Here is a 20324-nt window from a genome sequence, read left to right as displayed (position 1 = left end):
CACAAGTTAAACAATTATTTACTTTGTCTGACATCGGCTGAGGCAAGAAAGAGTCCCCAACGGGGTACTTAGCTTTTTAGAAGTCTTCGGTAAGCTGAAATCTCTGGATCTGACCGACCAGCACTTGCGAACAGCTTCTGCTTCGGGCACCGCGCGGCAAGAAAGACTGAGGAAAATGGCGTCGGCTGATGCCTTTATACCCAAGCAGCTATGACGTCGGGTGAAGTGCGACATCAGCAGAGGCCAGACCCAGACTTTGGAATCCGGCCGACCGAAGGGCTGCCTGAGGCAGGACAACCCATTTGTTAGGACTGCAGATGCATCCTTGAAGGACATCAAGCTGTAACAGTTCTTACCCAAATAACATGAAATCATTACTGAGCCTTCGGTTTGAATTTCTTAACCTCCATAACCAACAACTTTCGCACTACTGGCCACATTCAGTTGCTCATTAGTTCTCACTTTAGCAAATATGTCTGCTGATATAAGATTATACTTTGAACCAGTGTCTATTTTAAGCTTCGGGGATTTACCATTGATCTGGACATTACAAAAACACATACATCAACTCTTTCACCAATTACTGATGTACTATCTACATAGAAAAAGGAATTGCAGTTTACTAGATCAATTTGTTTTTTTGAGTGACCATTCTTTACAACTGTGTGGGGTTTACTTGATTTGCAAAATTTTTGAAAATGATTCCCCTGTTTACACTTGTGACATTGCTGACCAAATGCTAAGCATTTCACTCTCTCAGACTCATGATTGGCACCAGAATTGTGACAGTTAACAATAAAGCTGACTTTGGTTTTGCTGATTCACATTTGTACTGCACTGAGCATGCTCCTTTCTTAGAACTTGCTGGAAAACTATGTGGTTTCCCTGGTGAGCCACCAGGGGCTATGGCTGCCATGTGCTTAGGCCTACTTCTGTTTGCCACGTGTTGCATGCTATCTACATTTGCTCTGGTGCCTACTGAAATCATGCTCTTGTCGCTTGCAAGCAAACCAGTTTGCTTTTCTGTAACTTCAAAGATTTCATAAATCTCTATAGCTTTACTCCATGTTAAATTACTGTCACAAAGCAAACTCTTTCTCACAGCAGCACTATTAATACCACACATGAGCCTGTCTTTTATCAGCTCATCTTTTAAGTCACCAAACAGACACATTTTTAGCTTTCTTTCTCAGATCAGTAATATAAGCTGCAAGAGTTTCCCCAGGTTTCTGATCTCGTGTAAAACAAATGCTTCTCTAATGTAATATTTGTCTGGGGGTTACACATTTCCCTTAATTTGTGCTTCAAACACTTGGGGTCTTCCCTTGATTCAGCCTGTACAACAATATGACTATTTTCATCTTCTCCCTCATATAATGCTGAGCATACACAAATGAACACTCTCTTTCAATGGCATCTGACATCTGACCCAGCTACGTTTAGCAAAATGGATGCCCTTGGTGCATGCATCTTTGTCTGAATAAGCTGCTTATATAAAAATATTGTACTCTTGCTCAAATATTTTCCAATTCTTTGCAATATTCTGATCAAATACAAGTGCTAAGTGCTTTCGAAATCAGTCTGCCATATTCATGCATACCAGTGAAGGGTTTTGCAAATATGCGCACACACACACACACACACACACACACACACATATGCCAGAAGCTTATGCCAGTATTTGTAACTTTGCTCAATAGCACAAGCCTCTGAATAACTGACCTTTGTGAAATGAGTCTCTTGGGCACTGGAATACTCTTGAAATTAGTGTACTGCTAAAGTTATTTATCATCATTTTAAGAAACACTTCAAATAACTACACTGTGCGAATGAACTGGGCAGAAGCTCAGAGTCAGAAACATTTCAAAGTAATTGCACTTTGCGAATAAACTGTACATAGCAGACTGAAATCTCCCCAAAATGGCAGTACCTTGCTAGATAATTCTTTACAGTGCAAGAAACACTCTGTAATGGTGGCACTGTGAATAAACACACCCAGCACAAGAAACTTTTCGAAATGGCTATACTTTGACTGTACTTCACAGAATAGTTGCACTTTGCACACACAAACTCTTCAGAATACATGCACAATAATAAGCACACACTGTAGGCAATTTTAAATACTTTGAGATACTTCAAATAACTCTAATTATGCCCTTGATACAATATGAAGTCATAGTTATGCCAAAACACAGCTCTTTGCCAAAAACATGCAGTCACCTTGCTTTATTTATGCTTAATGTGCCCTTTTTGCCCTTATTATATTCATTTTGGTGGTTTACACTCTTTTCATGCCCATTTTACTCTAAACATGCCCGTTTTCCCCTCAAACATACTTGTTTTGCTTTAAACATATTTGTTTTGCTTTTCTGATAATCATTTTATCAAATATCTAGATCCTAAACATTTTGCTTAGTTAATAAACCTTTTGTGCCTCCTGCTTGTTTAATAATGTGGTTTGCGCTCTTGCAATGCTCTGTTTTATCTTTTTTTTTTTTTTAAATAAGCTGTTCGTGCAAGTTTTCATTACCTTTGGTTCTTTTCGGGGTCTTTTTCGTGCATGTTTCTCTTAGTTTACCTTCACTGTCATCTCTGCACCTCATGGCTCCGAATATCAATCTCTGGAATCCCGGTTCTGACACCATGTCTCTCGTCTAGTCAGCATACAATAGACAAGTCTTAGTGGGTTCTGTTCAAGCAGCTTTATTATGTACAAACACAACACAACAGAAGCTGACTTTAACTTAGGTAACTTGTATACAAACTAGCTACTGCATTCATACATGCTCACTCTCTGGCTGCACTCTCAAAATGACACTGGGTATAGCACGGGCCTGCTACTTATATATGCACGTTCAGTCCTCAATATGCTTCTTAACGATACAGCACATTCACTCTGTTCTACACAGATGATGAGTTATTATTCTTTAATTGCCAGACTATCAGATATATACTTATCACATTTCTGCGACTATCTCAGTAAAGGAACATCATGCAATATTGGTTAAGGTATTATTTTTAAACTGACACTCACACAATCTAATTAAAATTGGATGGGTTTACATAGTATTTTCACTGAGATAAGCAAATAATATTAACATCTGCATTCTTTATCAAATTTTAAATCATGACTTAGATTCACACTATCAACATTTACATCGTTGTAAAGATCTGTGTCTGATCAACTTTCAAATTTACCTTTTTAGTCTACCTGTTACAGTTAAAGAGTAATGAATATTTGTTTTCTATAAGCTATTCAAAATGGATTCTCTAAAAATGAGCTCAGGCTATGCTACTGTTCCTGTGTTGGAAGTACCACTCCTAAGCTGCCCTGGACTGAATGTGTTAAATGGGTAATCAAAGAATGAACGACTGTAAATGATTAGAAAAAACTGTTAAAATACATGCCAATGACAATGCTGAGATGCAATGCATAGAAGACTGTTAGCTTTCCCAAGAAGCACATCACAATGAAACTGAAACGACACAAAGTGGCAGACATCTACTGTACCGCTAATATTTCTGTGACTCTTGATCAATAAAAACATCTGTAGGCTCTGCCTTCTTGTGTGTCAATTTTTTACTGCATGTCAGAAAAACTGCTCAACCTACCCCTCTTTTGTTGCATATCTTGTGATCCCGCAGTAAAGGTTTCGGGTGGGCTGGGTGTCATTGTACTCTGATGCAAAGCTGAATCGGAGTTTGTCCTTTAAAACAAACAAACAAAAAAGATAAAAATACACATATTGGGAAACTAATATCAACAAAACTACCTTTCATCTGGTGTTGTCAGTAAAAAAAAAAAAAAAACAAATAAAAATAAAGGAAGGAAGAAGCACTGATTATGACACACACACTGCCCAAAATTTTGAAAAACAATAAAAGGTGTTTCTATTTGTATTCCACACAAACCATATTCATCAATCTACAGCCTATTCAATAATGTTTCAATTACCACTAACCACATACAAAGAGCAAGGAGTGAACTACAACCAAGTTGCAATCATAGAATTCATGTATCCAAACATAAAAACATGTTGGATTAATTAAAATTTTTGGAATACTGGGAAGTGGTATGGCAGCTTAAATTAAATGCTGCATCATCACCAGGGCCTAATGAAAACATTTTGATTCAATCTGTTTTAAGCTTAAGAGCTGCTAAACAGTAACAATTTCATTTTACTTTTTTAAAAATGTCTTTTAGTACGAGTTGTTTATTGATAGGTTTTAGAAATGTTTATATACAGAAGATTTTGGAATTCCCTAGTGGAATTTACTGTATAAATGACTAAAACATCACATTAAAGTTTCCAATATATATTAGTATATATTTTAAATACTAGTCTCTTTAAAAAAAAATATATAAAGAATATGGCATCTTTAGAGATATTATTCTGATGAAGTCCCCATTAAGGGATGAAAGCGCTAAATCCTACATGTTTTTATGTTTGAATAAATTAATTGTGTGTCTGCAACCCAATTGTATTTGGTTGGAGTACTACTCCTGCTGTTTTTGTGTGGTTAATGCTTCAATTACATTTTCTCACTAGATCATCTTTTTTTTTTTTTTTTACTAATTAAATAAGTGAGCTGATTTAATTGACACTTTTGCAAGTCTGCAAACATCTGCAACAACCATAACAGATGAATTAGCTGAGGCAATAGTTGAACAGTCCACTACAACCAGTGAACGTGTTAATGAGTTTCATAAACATACATGTCACACTGAGCTCAACATTTTTTTTGTAATATTTCCCATTATGCTATCAACAGTTTTACAGTACTGCTCTTTTGAAATGCATTAAAAATACAGCCAAAGAAAAAGATTCAGGTGGAGACGTGGACATATAGCTGTACATGTTGCTACAAAAATGGAAAAATATATAACTGAATTCAATGCACTGTTTCCTAAGGGTTAAAATAATGAAAAGAAAAGAATATTAGTAACATCTGACTAAGCAGTATTGCATATAACAATTTTGTAATTCAACATGTTGTACACAAAGCTTAACAGCAAAGAATATGAATGAGCGAAACTGTACATATGTATGCTTATGACAACACAAATGGAAAAGTGAAGACACTGGCTGTAATATGAACAAATGTTTAAATTAAACAGCAGCAAACGGTACAGATGCATGTTATTTTTTAAGTAACAATTGAAAAAAGCACCTTTGAGAGCAATGGCCAAGGCAAAAAGAACTCGATTCTGAGATTCATCACTGATCCCAGAAAAGGATTAGCAAGGTCAGTTCACTCCTACTGCACAGCATGAAAGATAGCATGCACAAGACAATTCATTTTTTAAATCTAATCATTTAATGAAGCTGTAAATCCTCCAGCTAAACACCTTACACTACTGTGCTGGCACAATCAATACATTATGACATAACAGATAAGTAAACCAGTACTCAGAAAAAGTAAATGTACTAAAAAATCCATGGAACATACACAAGTTGGTTCTTAAAGAAGACAAGAAAATTAAATATGTTCTTAGACAAGCAAGGTCAGCAGCTTATTCAACAGATAGGGAAAGGGATGGAGAAAGTAGGTCAAACAATCCTGCTGTCAAAAAAATACAATGAACTCACTATCAACAAAACTATGAAAAACAATAAGTAGTAAGTTAACACTTGGGATTTCCTTTTCTGCTATGCTCAGCTCAGGTTTCTTCCTTCTAATAAAATGCTTATGGGTGTGCATGCATACCTCTCAGACAACATCAAAACATCATGTGTTGGGCTAGAAGATTATGTTAATCTCTCGTCTAGTCAGAATTAAGTAGACTAACATTGTGGGTTCTTGTTCAAGCAGTTTTATTATATACAAACACATAAGAAATGAAACTAAGTAACTAACATATACAAACTAGATAACACATACAGATGTCGACACTCTGGCTGCACCTCTCAAAATGGCACTGAAGCTAGCACGTGCTTGCTATTTATATGCAAGTTCAGTCCTTCGAAATGCTTCTTAAAGGTGGTACTCGCGTTATTCTAAATTCTTCCTCTCTGAGAAATGAGTCATGCAATAATGACGACATTAAATGTCATGCAATAGATACAGATACTTCTTGTCATGCATTTATACAGAACTAGATACATATATACAATCACGTCCAAGTTGCTGCATATTTCACACTAGGTCTGGGTATGCGACCAAATCATGCAACATAGACATTACAGTTAGGTTTAGCAACTGTGATTGTTTATGCTGAATGTTCAACCTTTGGAACTTCTTCAGAAACAAAAGTAGAGGGTCAAGACACGTTCTGGAACAGAAACATTATCTGGACTGCTCTGAGATCTAGAGTCTGTATCACATGAACAATGCTGCGATAACGGTTATGAAACGCAAAGAAGATATCTGCAATTTCGCCTGTACTCCACACCCACTGATTTCACAAAATAGGATCTTGGCTCTGCATGAACTTATAGCAGCACTTTCATATACATTTTTAGCTTTTTTGTATTTTTAGGTATTTTTAGCTGTTTAACAATCAATTGATTAATTTTTTTTTGGCGCCAAATGATGTTATAAATTGTAGTTAATTATAATTATCAAAGGTTCTGAGGAAGTCTGTTGTGGACAGATGAAAGCGCTTAACCTGTATGTTCCTGTTTTTTGCCATTTGTATTCTGTGAGGAATTTTCGTCTTCGTTTTTTGGATTAAACAGTGGTTTCTAGTGACTACACTATTCGTGGAGTATTCTTGTTGTTCTACTCCTAGTTCTGTTCGAGCCTGGAGTTACAGTGATTGGCTGGCTTTTATTTTTGGTGTTTTGACCACACTTGTTTCTTCTGTGTTGCTTCATGGCCGACACAGTACCTTTGGAGGCTTCATTGAGCAGAGCGGAGTTCGTTACGTTGACAGCGGAAGTTACTACGCTCCAAGCTGACGTCAATAAACTACTGGATCTCATCGGAAAACTAACTGAAACGGTGCAAGTGGGTAATCGTATGGGATCTTCCCAAAACTCTGAAGGCACCGAACGGATTGTGCTTAACAGTCAGGGGGACATACCAAATGGCCAAGTTAAAGGTCGAGCAATACCAACGCCTGCCCCTAATTTGGATATAAAGGAAACCTTAGATAATGTTATGCCTGAGGCTGAATTCACGTTTGACTTCAGCCTGTTTCATCAAACTGAGGAGAATCAGAGATTAGGGGCGCGTCCAAAACAATGGGAGAATATAAGAACATACTCTAATGTTACCAGCAAAGAAGTGGACAATATACATAAGAAAGGTACTGTTATTAAAGATATTATATCTAGCCCCAAATTTGGTAGTAAATCAAGTTTAAAGTATGGAACAGTATCTAAGAACAATAATAAGGACATGGGAAGTAAACTGGGTAATGCTATCAATGATTTTTTAGTCGACGACTTTGAGTTTTCCATTAATGGTGACTTTAAACAAACACAGGGCAGGCATGCCTCTAGTATAACATCGGGCAGTCTGAAAACAAAGATTTTTCTTTTAGGAAAAAAGTTGATTCATTTGAAATGTACTAAGCTAGACAATGCTTACTTAGAGAAATGTATGAATGTACACACTGTGCCAAAGGGCTTCGTTTTTTCAAACTCCCCTTAGGCATTGATTATAACAACACTGCTGTACAAGAATTTAATAATTTGTTTGATACGTTTGGCTATATGCACATGAAGACGATAATGAAGTATAATGATGAAAAGATTGCGACATTATTGAACGAGCTAGAGGTTTTAAATGATGAAATTACACAAGACAATGAGTTTGAATAGTGGCATGATTTATACTGTAAACAGTTTCACACAGCAAATAATAGGACTAAAAGTGTATACAATAGGAAGATGCATAAGACAGGGAGGGTATACATTTGGCCGCAACGTTATAGAGAAGGTAAAAATGTTTTTAACCAGGAACAAAATATAGGGAGAGGTAAACATACTAGACAGGATGAGGATACAAATTTTCAAGGGGGGAGATTTTACCCTGCCCCAAAGAGATATCAGAAAAGGTATTAAATGGGGGCGTGGCCAAGGATGAACACAGGATAGCAGCAGATTTCTTCAGCTCCACCAATTTCATTACACTGAAAGGAATTAATTACTTAAAAAATTAATTTTTGAAGTAATTTTCTTTCTAAATATGTTTGTTTTATATAGTTCTTGAACTATATCTAAAAAGAAAGGAAATTTTAACAATATTCCTGTCAGAAATCACTTTGGAAATTTTCCTGTCAGTTTATCAGTCTGAAATGAGTTCCAGTAAGACAAATTCTCAAGACTCCAGCATCAAGAAAGAACTTCAGTCTCTGATAACTATAATCCAGCAACTTACTGCTAAGATGGATAAAATGGATACTAAAATTGATACCTTCATAGAAAAAACTACAAAACAAATAGACTTGTTACATATAGACCTGCAACAACAGAAGATCCAGATGACAGGCATAGAAGAAGTTGTGAATGACATGGAAAATAGAATCCAAGAAGAGGAAATCAACATTGAGTTTCTGCTGAAACAAAATACACATTTACAAAGCTGGATGACCTGGAAAATAGATCTAGGCGCAATAACATTACTATTTTTGGACTGCCAGAAAATATTGAAGGTAACAATATTACTTCTTTTTTAACAACATGGCTCCCTAAAACTTTAGACTTACCAGAAGCATTCTCTTTTGGTATCGAAAGAGCACATAGATCTATAGCTAATACTAACTCTAACAAAAACTATCCTAGATCAGTTATAGTTAGATTTCTATCATCTTTTGATAAAGAGATGGTTCTTAAATCTGCTTGGGCTAAAGCTCCTGCTAAGATTAATGAGACAACTGTGCGTTTTGACAATGACTATTCTTCCTTGGTAATAGCTAAAAGAAAAGTTTTTCTGCCACTAATAAGGGAGCTTAAAAAAGCACAGTTTAAAACATACCTTCTGTTTCCTGCCAAGCTAAAAATCTTCCTTCCTGATGGTCCTAAAATTTTTGATGACAGACTCTGCTTTACTGTTTATCAAAAAAAAATAAGATTTTGGATAAAATAGAGGAAATGGAATGGGCTAGTCCTTCATTAAAGAGACTGGCAACTGAAACTTTGTGGAAGACTTCAGAGAGGAAGAAGAGACTAAAAAACAAATGATTTGTTCTGTTTTTTTTTTCTTTTTTTTTCTCTCATCATTTTACTTCATTATTAATCTTTTTAAATATAGTTCCTGCATTTCCAGAAAGCCACAAATATTATGAAAAAGATTTAATCAAAGTTATTCTCTGTGTGCAAAGAAATGTTTTGTTTCATAACCAGTCAAAATATCTGAGGAACTAATAACAAGCTATTATTCAATTTGTTTCTCTTTCTGAAAAAGAGAAGTAAGGTCAGTAATTTGATACATTTTTTTCTTTTTTTTTCTCCTTTTCTTTGTTTAAACAATGACATTCTATTTAGATTATGTAGTGGATAAAGGGTGGGGGAGGGCAGGGAGAGAAGAGTAATGAAAATATGATAAATGGAATAATAACATACTTATTCCTTGTAAAAAGTTTATATGTTCTTCAAATGCTACTCCTAATTATACTTTCTTGATTATACTGCTTATGCTTGTTTGTAAATAATCTGTCATGCTTTAACTAATAATTAGAACTAAATAATAGTAAATATGTTTTATTTTTAACTCTATTAATATAAACAGTAAGTAATACTCCATTGTATATACTTCTTATAGCTTTCTCTTACATTTTTTTTATTTCTACTTTACACTCTTATTTTCTACTCTCTTTTTCTTTTCTTTATTCTTTCTCTATTTTTTTTTCATATTAATATATAGAAATCCTTTTGATCATATAGACACAGTAAATAATAAGATTTGCATAAAAATTGTGTTGGGACAAAAATATTGAGTTTTATTACTTATTAATAACTTTGGGCTTAATTTCACTTACATAGAGGCTGTAATAACCTGTAAAATACATTGCAAAGGTTTTGTCATGTTTAGATGCATTTACACTGCTAAATGAATGTTTGTCACTAGTTTTTAACAAGTTTCCCGCCAAAATGTTAAGGGAGACAATCTGGGATGTGGGCTACCTCATGAACAGTGTTCTCGAGTTGTTTTAAAAGCTTCAACTCTCAGAATTCTCACAGAGAAGCTGAAAGCAGTCAATTTGACCTTTGACCCAGATATCACACTGACACATCACAGATTCAGGAAGAACACTCTACCAGGAAGTAGAACTGATGCAAATGCGACTATGTGAAGGAAAATGAACTCTTTAACATTTAAATGTGAGTTATTTTATATAATTACTTAAATATCTATGTTATAATTCATAAAACATGTCAGTTATAATGATTTTAAATGATGCAGTTTCTTGTAGTAAGTAAATGTCTTATTTTAGAAGGCATAGAAAATGAAACATTTATTCAAGTGTTTTTGAAAATCTACTTGACTGCAGCATACTAATCAGTGTTAAAAACTTATGTTCCAAACATATACATTACTATAACTCATTTAATTCATCTGATTGACAAGCATAAATAACTTTATAACTCTATTCTGGAAGAAATTGTCATGTGATATATTTTAAAGCAGTAGTATAGACATACAAAATACAGATGGCTTTTTTTACAATAATGCAAGTGTTTCTGAGAATTTGCATAACTATGCAGTATGATTTATAACAATTTCTATAAATATAATATTTTATTCTATTGACAATGAGAATGAGTAAAATGCTCATATACAAGCAATTCAAGGTTTTTTTTGGAAGCTATTGACTGCATTTACATGACAGAAAATAGATGCATCTTAATATATGTAATGTCTGAACCATATTAGCCAAAGTGTTTGATTTAAATGAATGTTAGAACTTATTTTTACATACTTTGAATAAATTAATATGTAAATATGCCTTCCTTTTTTTTTTTCTCTCTCTCTCTTTCCTCTCTCTCCCTCTTTCGCGTCTTTTATTTCTCTCTCTCCTCTTGGTTCCTAATATCAAGATTATTTGAATGCTATTTGAATACAAGTGTATTATATTACATAGATGTATATAGTAGTATGAATAGTTTAAAAAAAAAAAAAAAGTTTATTTTAGTTTATATGATGCTGTTTTATCAAATGTGTAGTCTTGTCTTGCTAGATAATTGAATTGAAAGCTGTTAATTTAAGTTAAATATAACCAGTATTAAATTGATAAGGTGGTATCTGAGGTACTGCTGCTTTGTGTAGGGGGTTAACTTGAGTGGTAAATACTACTCTAAGTTGGAGTTTTTAACTCCAGGCTGGATGCAAGGTTTAATCCTTACATTATTTTCACTTGTTCATTGTTATATGTATATAGTTTTGACATCTACAATATATTTTGTACACTCATTGTCACTACAAACAAAATTGAATCCTATACAAAATCCCATAAGAGATTCAATAAATACAGCTATATTTAAAGGTACACCTAAAGAAGGAGATGTAACATTACTTATGTTGTTGTTTGTTATTTTGATCATAAGATTCTTAAGTTTTAAAAATGCCAAATGACATCTTTAAAAGGAATTTCTTTAAACATTAATGGATTGAATAATCTGTGTAAAAGGGCAAGCCTAATAAGATACATTAATTTACATAAGGCCAACTTAGTCTTCCTGCAAGAAACCCATCTCCTGAAAAAAGATATTGATAAACTAGCCACAAACAAATATACAGTATTGGTTAGTTCAGAGCACACTCAGAAAAAGAGGAGTGGCTATTTTATGGAATAAAAGTATGCCCATTCCTAAAACCATTAAGTCTTATCAGGATGACAAAGGAATGTTTTGTATGGTTACAATACAAATTAATGGGAAGACTTACACTTTAATTAATGTATATTGGATACCTGGAATTGGTATTAATACAGTGAAACATCATCTTGATAAGATCATATCATTCTCTATAGGAGATATTATTTTAGCTGGCGACTTTAATTGTATACTACATGAAAGTGATACTACCACTATAGGAAAAAGAAGAATTACATCTAATGCAAAACATTTAAATAATTTTGCTAATTCTTATCATTTGAATGATATTAATAATCAGATAGATTCAAAATCATTACTATACACCTTTTTTCTAACAGATACAAAACTTATTCAAAAATAGACAGGGTCTTTATTTCTAACCAGATGGTAGCAGATTTAATTAATTCCAAAATCATTTCATGTCCTATATCTGATCATAATTCAATTGTTTTTGAATTCATGATAAAAATACTCATAATGTTCAGATCAAAAGGATACCAGCATACTTAACTCAACTAAAAGACTATAAAGAATATATACTTTCAGAAGTAAAACATTTTTTAGACATAAATAATACTCCTGAAGTCTCCATTGTCTATGTTTGGGATGCCTTAAAATCATATCTATATGGACAAAGTATCAGATGGTATAATAATAAAAGGAAATCTTGGGATAAGGAATTGTTAGATATTCAAAGTAAATTAGACTCTTATAAACATAATAATAAAGAAAATATTATGGACAAGAAAGTTATTGAAGAAATAAACAAACTAAATGAGAAATACAAATAAATTTGAACTCAAAGTTAAAATAACTTTAGAGAAATACAAGTTTTTGTCTTATTCAATAAGCCCCAAATACTTACATAGACTTAAAAATAAAACAAAAAGGTTGAATAAACAAAACCATATCAAAGAAATCTTTTCTCTAAGGAAAAAGAAGAATGTTTCTAGTATACCAGAAATACTAGATGAATTTAGAAATCACTTTCACAAAATTAACCATAATAACATTAACATGGAACCTAAAGATAAAATAAAGGAGTTTATAACCACAAACATGAATAAAAAGCTTAATAAACAACAGATTAAACTAAAGTATTTCATATACAGAGGTTATTACACAAATAAATAAGCTTAAATCAAACAAAGCACCGGGTAATGATGGTATTATACCAGAGATATATAAAATCCTTTCTAAAAGTACATATTCATTAATACATAAGGTTTTTATTTTGGCCCAAACTGAGTTAATAACCCCCCCATCTTGGCAATATACATTTATTTCGCCAATTTTAAAACCTAGTAAAGATCCAACTAGATGTACTTCATATCGGCCCATCTCATTACTTAATGTTGATTATAAAATGTTTATGAGTATTTTTGCTGATAGATTGAAGACAATCATCCCCGGCATTATATAGATCAGACAGGCTTCATTGTAAATAGAAATACTATTGACAATATAAGAAGAACTTTAATATTAATTGATTTTGCAAATAGGAAAAAGAAAGATTTAACACTTATTAGTCTTGATATAAGTTCAGCATTTGATTCAGTAAGTTGGGACTATCTGTTTACCTTACTGAAGTGCACAAACTTCTCAGATGCATTTGTAAATCTAATTGAGCATTTATACAAAGGAACATTGGCTTATATTAAGGTAGGAACATATGTTTCACAAAAAATACCCATTTTTAAAGGTACAAAACAAGGATGTCCACTTTCTCCACTATTATTCACTTTAGTAATGGAGCCTTGGGCTAATTTGATCAGAAACAGTACTGACATAGAGGGTTTTGAAATAGATGAAAATACAACATCCAAAATTCAACTTTTGCAGATGATGTTCTAATTACATCAGCAGGATCTAATTCTTCTATGCAGTCTCTATTTGATAAAATGATGAATTTTAAAAGTATTTCTGGTTTAATATTCAATGAAGAAAAACTAAAATACTACCTATATATACACGAAAAATATTCTCATTAGTGATTTTACTAAATATGTACCCAATTCAGGTCAGATAACTTATTTAGGTATAATACTATCTAAAGATATTAAATCTATTATATATAATAATTATAATACCTGTTTTCTTAATATACAAAATCTTTTTAATACCTGGAATAATATGTTTTTACTATGGAGGAGAGACTTACAATTATTAAAATGATAATATTCCCCAAGATTTTATACTTAATACAATCAATAATACTTCCACCTACAAAAATAATTATCAAGAAACTGAATACACTAATGTTAAATTTCCTATGGGCACCTAATAGACCTAGGATTGAATTAAAGAAACATACTAATAGCTGGTCTCAAGGGGGTATTTCTTTTCCAGACTTTAATTTATATACTATCTCTTCTATTGTAAAAGTTATTACTTTATTAATAGATCAGTCATATGTCGCAAAATGGAAAGATTATTGGGAGCCAATTAGTTTGCACTTCATGAAAATCTCCTTAACACATAAAAATATGATTGTAAATAACTCCATGTTATGGTTACTAAAGGAATTTTGTACTTCACCTATTACACCTAAACACATGGTTTGTTACCCATTAAATATTATTATTAGCTATCGTAACTTTATATTCATGCACCCTAAGTATAGGGAATGGAATTTTATTATATTCCCTATAATGTATACTCAGGGTATGCTTTTGTCATCTACTTCTGAAGGAACTCATTTAGCTATAGATAATGATCTAAAGTACTGGTATCAGTTGATATCTGATAATAAAGTTAAAAATCTAGATTTCTTAAAACAAGAATTTGATCTAAGAGAAACTTGCTGGTTAGAGGTTCAGACCTTTAGACAACATCTCATTAATAAAATAGATCTAATGTCTATAACAGTTAAAGAATCTATTCCAACACTGATTGATTACTTGATATTAAATTTACAAAACATAAAGTTTCTGATAAAGGTAAACTTTCATACATACATAAAATTATCAGACAAGAAACTTTTTACAGTGTAGATGCATACTGGAATTATTTCACTTCTATTAATGGGGACCCACCAAATCAACAAGATAAACAATATATATTGGAATCTGCCTATAGAACTACGTCTTCCATTGTCTGGAGACTTTATACATGGAAATTTTTACATAGATCTTTTTATACACCTTTGATGATGAATAAAATAAATAATAAAGATAATCTATGTAAGAGATGTAATGTAGAAATTAATGCTGACTGGGCTCATATGTTTTATGACTGTATAAAATTGAAAGAATACTGGAAGTCAATTAATGAATTTTTGCAGGCTCTTTTACAGATAATTTCATTATTTATAAATCTCTTATATTATTCAACACACCTGTACCTCAAAGTGTTAAAAAGGTTAAGCTTCCCTTGTTATGGTCTATTCTAGCAGTGGCTAGGAAAATGATAACCAGAAATTGGATTTCAGATACACCTCCTTCGTTCAATGAATTTAAAAATGTTATGAATATAGTGTGCCATATGGAAATAAACACAATTAGGTCAAGAACAACTAGAAAAACATCTTATTATATTGTATGGGATAATTTACAAAATTTGTTAAAAAAATCCTAATTTCAATAGCATGGTATTTTAGTTTAATTAATTGATCTGATTGTAGTGGATGTCTTTGTAAATACTTCAGTTGTTTTGTTGAATGTTATAATCATATCTATTTTTAATTACTTGTATAAAATTATGATATTTCTCTTGTATGTTAAAACAATAAACCTGTTTTGAAAAAAAAAGAAAAGGTATTAAATATAAGTAGTAGTAGTCAGCCAATTATTGACAATGATGTGGTGAATATGTGTAAGGAAGTGGGTACTACGGAGAGAAATGTTTTGGATATAGATAATGTATCACCTATTATAGCTGTTCAGAGTGTTGAAACAAGCGACAGTGGTAGACCCATGACACACAATTATAGTGGATTTAAGGTATATAATTATACTGATGTTGAGATCACACAAGATTTTTTCACCCTTTTTAGTAAAGGAATGAAATATATTCCAACTGTTTGCTTCAATTTATTTGATACTATCAAAGAGATAAAATTATATTGTCGTAGATTGAATCTGGCGTTATTTTTTAAGGATAAAAATGAAGGGCCTAAGGTAAATGAGCAGAGGCTTGTAAAGAAAAGTTCATATATTCTGCCACCAAACCCACAAGTAGCAGTATATGAACAAGTGGTGTGTAGGGAAGTATATGAACTATACAAAAACATTAGGAAGCAGGCTGATTTTTACGGCATGTTTAGTGATAATTTAACGAAGGATGAACGAAAAACATTAGATGGCATCATTTTGAATAAAGAGATTAGAATCATGAAACCCGACAAGGGTGGCGGGATTATATTATTTGACAAGGTAGAATATTACAGTGTGATTCATGATATTTTGTTTAACTCAGGTAATTATGAAGAAGTCTCTGTAAATCAAATTAACATTGGATATAGGCGCATAGACTTAGCTATTGAAGAATACCTTTTAGACAATAGAATTAATGATGATCTCTATAACTTTATAAGGAACGAGTACCCTATGATGGCCCATATTGTGGGTATTCCCAAAATTCATAAATGCTTGAAAAACCCTCCGTTTAGACCGATAATATCGGGATCTAAATCTAAAACATTCAATATGGGGGTCACTATTGACCATTGGACCAAACATGTATATGCAAATGTTCCACATTTAATCAAGGATTCCTGGGATTTTCTCAGTAAATTAACCCCGGAAGTGTGGGGTGAGGACATTACATTTATCACTGTAGATGTAAAAGATCTATTTTCTTGTATACCTACGAATATAGGGTTGGAATATTTTTGTAATAGCATGAAGAAGTTATCTGGTTTAACTTGGGAGAAAATCAATCTTATTTTAGACATGATGGGACTCATATTGGATCATAATTATATAGAGTTTCAGGGTGAAGTGTTCAGACAGACCAGAGGTGTAGCTATGGGTGCATCTTGTGCACCCATATTTGCTAACTTGGTGATGTTAGAATGGGAGGATCTCTTTATATTTCCAAGTGAATATTACAAGTATATATTGTTATATACACGTTTTTTGGACGATCTTTTTATAATTTGGAAAGAGAGAAAGGAAATCATCCCAGATTTTATCAAGTATATTAACAGCACCACGGAATTCCTGAGTTTCACCCATAAAGTTGATAATAAAGGTATAGCGTTTTTGGATACATACATTAGTAATAGTAGGGTAGGTTTTGTTTCAAAATTGTATAGAAAACCAACTTTTTCTAATGATTATATTCAATTTGGGAGTTGTCACCCACATTATATATTCAAAAACGTAGTAAAAGGGCAATGTGTTAGAGCCGCCCGCATGTCTTCTACCAGAGAACTCATGACACAGGAATTAGATTATATATACAAATTGTTTATGGAAAGAGGTTACCCTACAACCATGCTTGAAGATGTGGTGGAATATGTCAAACAACAATGGGGTATTAAGTTTTGTCCATTATTAGGAAAAGAAGGGCCTTATAAGATGGTGAACAAACCCCCAGATAGATGAGTTTGTGTTATCATGTATAACGCACATACAAATTTAGTTAAGGAGATCTTACGCAGACATTGGACACTACTATCAAATATGGAGGTTACAGGACCTATAGTAGGGAAAGACCCTATTATAGTATTAAAAACAGGGAAAAATATCAAGAAAATAGTAGAAAGTAGTGAATATAGGGATAATAGAGAAAATATTAAGATGGGTACAAAAAGATGTGGAACATGTGGACAGTGTAAGTACATTAATGAGGATAGAAGGGTTAAACTAGACAACATCATGAAAAGTACATGTAAATTTAGATCAGGTAATTGTAATAATCAGGGAGTTGTCTACATGCACACACTGTTCAGCATATTATATAGGCAAAACTGAGAGAAAGTTAAAAACACGGATCTATGAACACGTATACAAAATGAGTAAAGGAGATGACAAGAACGCACTTAGTAAACATGTCAAAGAAAAAGGTATAGAACACAAGTTTAAGTTTGCCATATTAGATCAAGTAGATAGGTCAGTAGGTAGTGGTAATTGGAAGGCACGTCTAGGATCCATGGAAAGTAAGTGGCTGGCAAATTTGTTATGATGCCACAACGTATCCAGGACTTAACGAGCATATCAGTTTGAAGCCTTTCCTTATCCTGGGGTCATCTTAATTGTATTAATATTTTTAATTTTTGACAGTTTTTTTAAAAGTTGGGGTTCATTTCATTTATTTCATTATTCTATATATTCAATGAAGTTAGGGTGCAGTTTTAGTATTTTCATCCCTAGTATTTTTACCCTATAATATACATGAATACATTATACAAAAATATTACAAAAACATTATATAAAAACAGCTTGTATCATTAAGCTGTAATTCTATCAATTAAGTACAATTTTATTATATATATATATATATTATAGTACATTTTTTATACTATTTATTTGCATGTGTATATGTACTGGTATTAATATATTCATATATACTTATAGCAGCACTTTCATATACATTTTTAGCTTTTTTGTATTTTTAGATATTTTTAGCTGTTTAACATAATCAATTGATTAATTGTTTTTTTTGGCGCCAAATGATGTTATAAATTGTAGTTAATTATAATTATCAAAGGTTCTGAGGAAGTCTGTTGTGGACAGATGAAAGCACTTAACCTGTATGTTCCTGTTTTTTACTATTTGTATTCTGTGAGGAATTTTCGTCTTCGTTTTTTGGATAAAACAGTGGTTTCTAGTGACTACACTATTCGTGGAGTATTCTTGTTGTTCTACTCGTAGTTCTGTTCAAGCTTGGAGTTACAGTGATTGGCTGGCTTTTATTTCTGCATGAACTTGTCAATTGACCAAGCAGGTCAAACCTTTCGCCATTTGTATCCTCACTCTCTCCCCTTCTTTTAATTAACGAAGAAATCTGCTCGATTTGTCATAACTGGACTTCTGGAAAGAACGCTTTCTGAATAATTGGGCTTTGATTGCATTATTGTTTTTAGCTTTAGGCCTCAATAAACTGTTACTGATAGTGTTGTTCTGGTTTGCCTAGACAGAAGTCTCTGAGCAGGCGAGCCAAGTATACTCTCACAGCATTTGTTTCTGAGATTGAGTAAATTCAAAAAGACATCAGTATTGTCACTCTGATTTCTCTAGTTATTGCTTTGCACTCTGCACTGCATGTTCAGCTAGTCCATTTGACTGCGGATATTCTGGACTACTAGTAACATGTACAAAGTCCTATTCTCTTAGAATTTTTTGAAACTGACTGGTAAATTGGGTACCATTGTCAGAGAGAACTTTGTGTGGACTACCATGGACTGAGAAATGATGTTTCAGCTTGGTAATAACAGTAGTGGATGTTATGTTACGCAGTAAATCGATCTCAAAACATTTCAAATAAGAGTCTACCAATACTAAGTAATGCTAATTGTTCCACTTGAATGTGTCAGTGGCTACTGTTGTCCAAGATAGTTCAGGAACTTGACTTGGCTAAAATGGTTCTTTTTGCAAATGCGGTTTAGTACTACTGCATACAGAACACGAAGAAAGTGCTCTGTCAATGTCTTTTACTAGAGAAGGCCAAAATACTAGTCCTCTCGCCCTTCTTTCAGTAGCTGGGTGACCACAATACAAAATCTGGATATAGTTCTGTTATAAGGAAGCAGGAATAAGAAGTTATGTAGCTACCATAACGTTCCATGTTAGTTGTCTTCTTCTCGCCTTCTTTCTTGCTGGATGGGTTCCGAGCCGACCCTCGGCTCTGACTCGGCCAAAACTAAAGCTCGAGAGCTTATTCCACCGGCTCGAGGCTCCCCTATATCCCACAATGCTAGGCGGTAACTACTCAGATCTCGTTTGATAGCTAAAACCATGCAGTTCTGGTCTCCACAGAATGAAGAGAGAAAAAGAACCCACCACTATATATAAAACTGTAGGTAAACTACCACAAACATAAAAAAGGGAGAATAGAGGTGGTAGAACATGTGGGAAGGAAAAAATCCCAATGGAAGATCCCAAATATTCCTATCGGTTTGTCCAGGCTAGGGGAAGGAGGGTGGGGACGAAGAAAGAAGCGAGAAGAAGACAACTAACATGGAACGTTATGGTAGGTACATAACTTCTTAATGTTAAGTTGTCAATCTCGCCTTCATTCTTGCTGGATGGGACCGTCCTAGCACCTTACCCCGGGTGGCCTATCAGAACAGACTCTTGAGAACAGTGGAACCAAAGTTGACACGGTTTCTGGAGGCCATATCCAATTTGTAATGCAAAATAAAGGTATGAGGAGAAGCTCATGTGGCTGCTGCACAAATGGAATCTATTGGTAGCCTGTCCTGAAAAGCTACAGATGTAGCTAATGCCCTAGTTGAATGAGCTCTAGGTCTTGAAGGCAGTTTTTGATGTCTGATTTCATAGATGAAGGTAACTATAGAGGTAAGCCATCTTGAAAGGGACACTTTAGTAACTGGAAGGCCCAATTTCCCTTCCGCATAAGACAGGAAAAGCTGATCAGATTTCCGGAACTGTT

At 33.3% G+C, this 20324-nt stretch overlaps 1 protein-coding gene across 1 annotated transcript in view; it reads right to left on the bottom strand.

Annotated features, from left to right (window-relative positions):
* CRTC1 (CREB regulated transcription coactivator 1) overlaps positions 1–20324 on the bottom strand; it is a 1948027-nt gene that overhangs the window by 1261120 nt on the left and 666583 nt on the right. Inside the window, exon 5 of the mRNA XM_044053956.1 lies at positions 3613–3707. Coding sequence (XP_043909891.1) covers positions 3613–3707 — 95 coding nt within the window. The remainder of the gene's footprint in view (positions 1–3612; positions 3708–20324) is intronic.

Source organism: Protopterus annectens, chromosome 13.part0 (genome assembly GCF_019279795.1).
Source record: "Protopterus annectens isolate FY-2018-M chromosome 13.part0, PAN1.0, whole genome shotgun sequence".
Taxonomy (NCBI): Eukaryota; Metazoa; Chordata; order Ceratodontiformes; family Protopteridae; genus Protopterus; species Protopterus annectens.
Note: the sequence above shows the minus strand (reverse complement) of the source record. Positions and strands in the feature narration are given on the sequence as shown.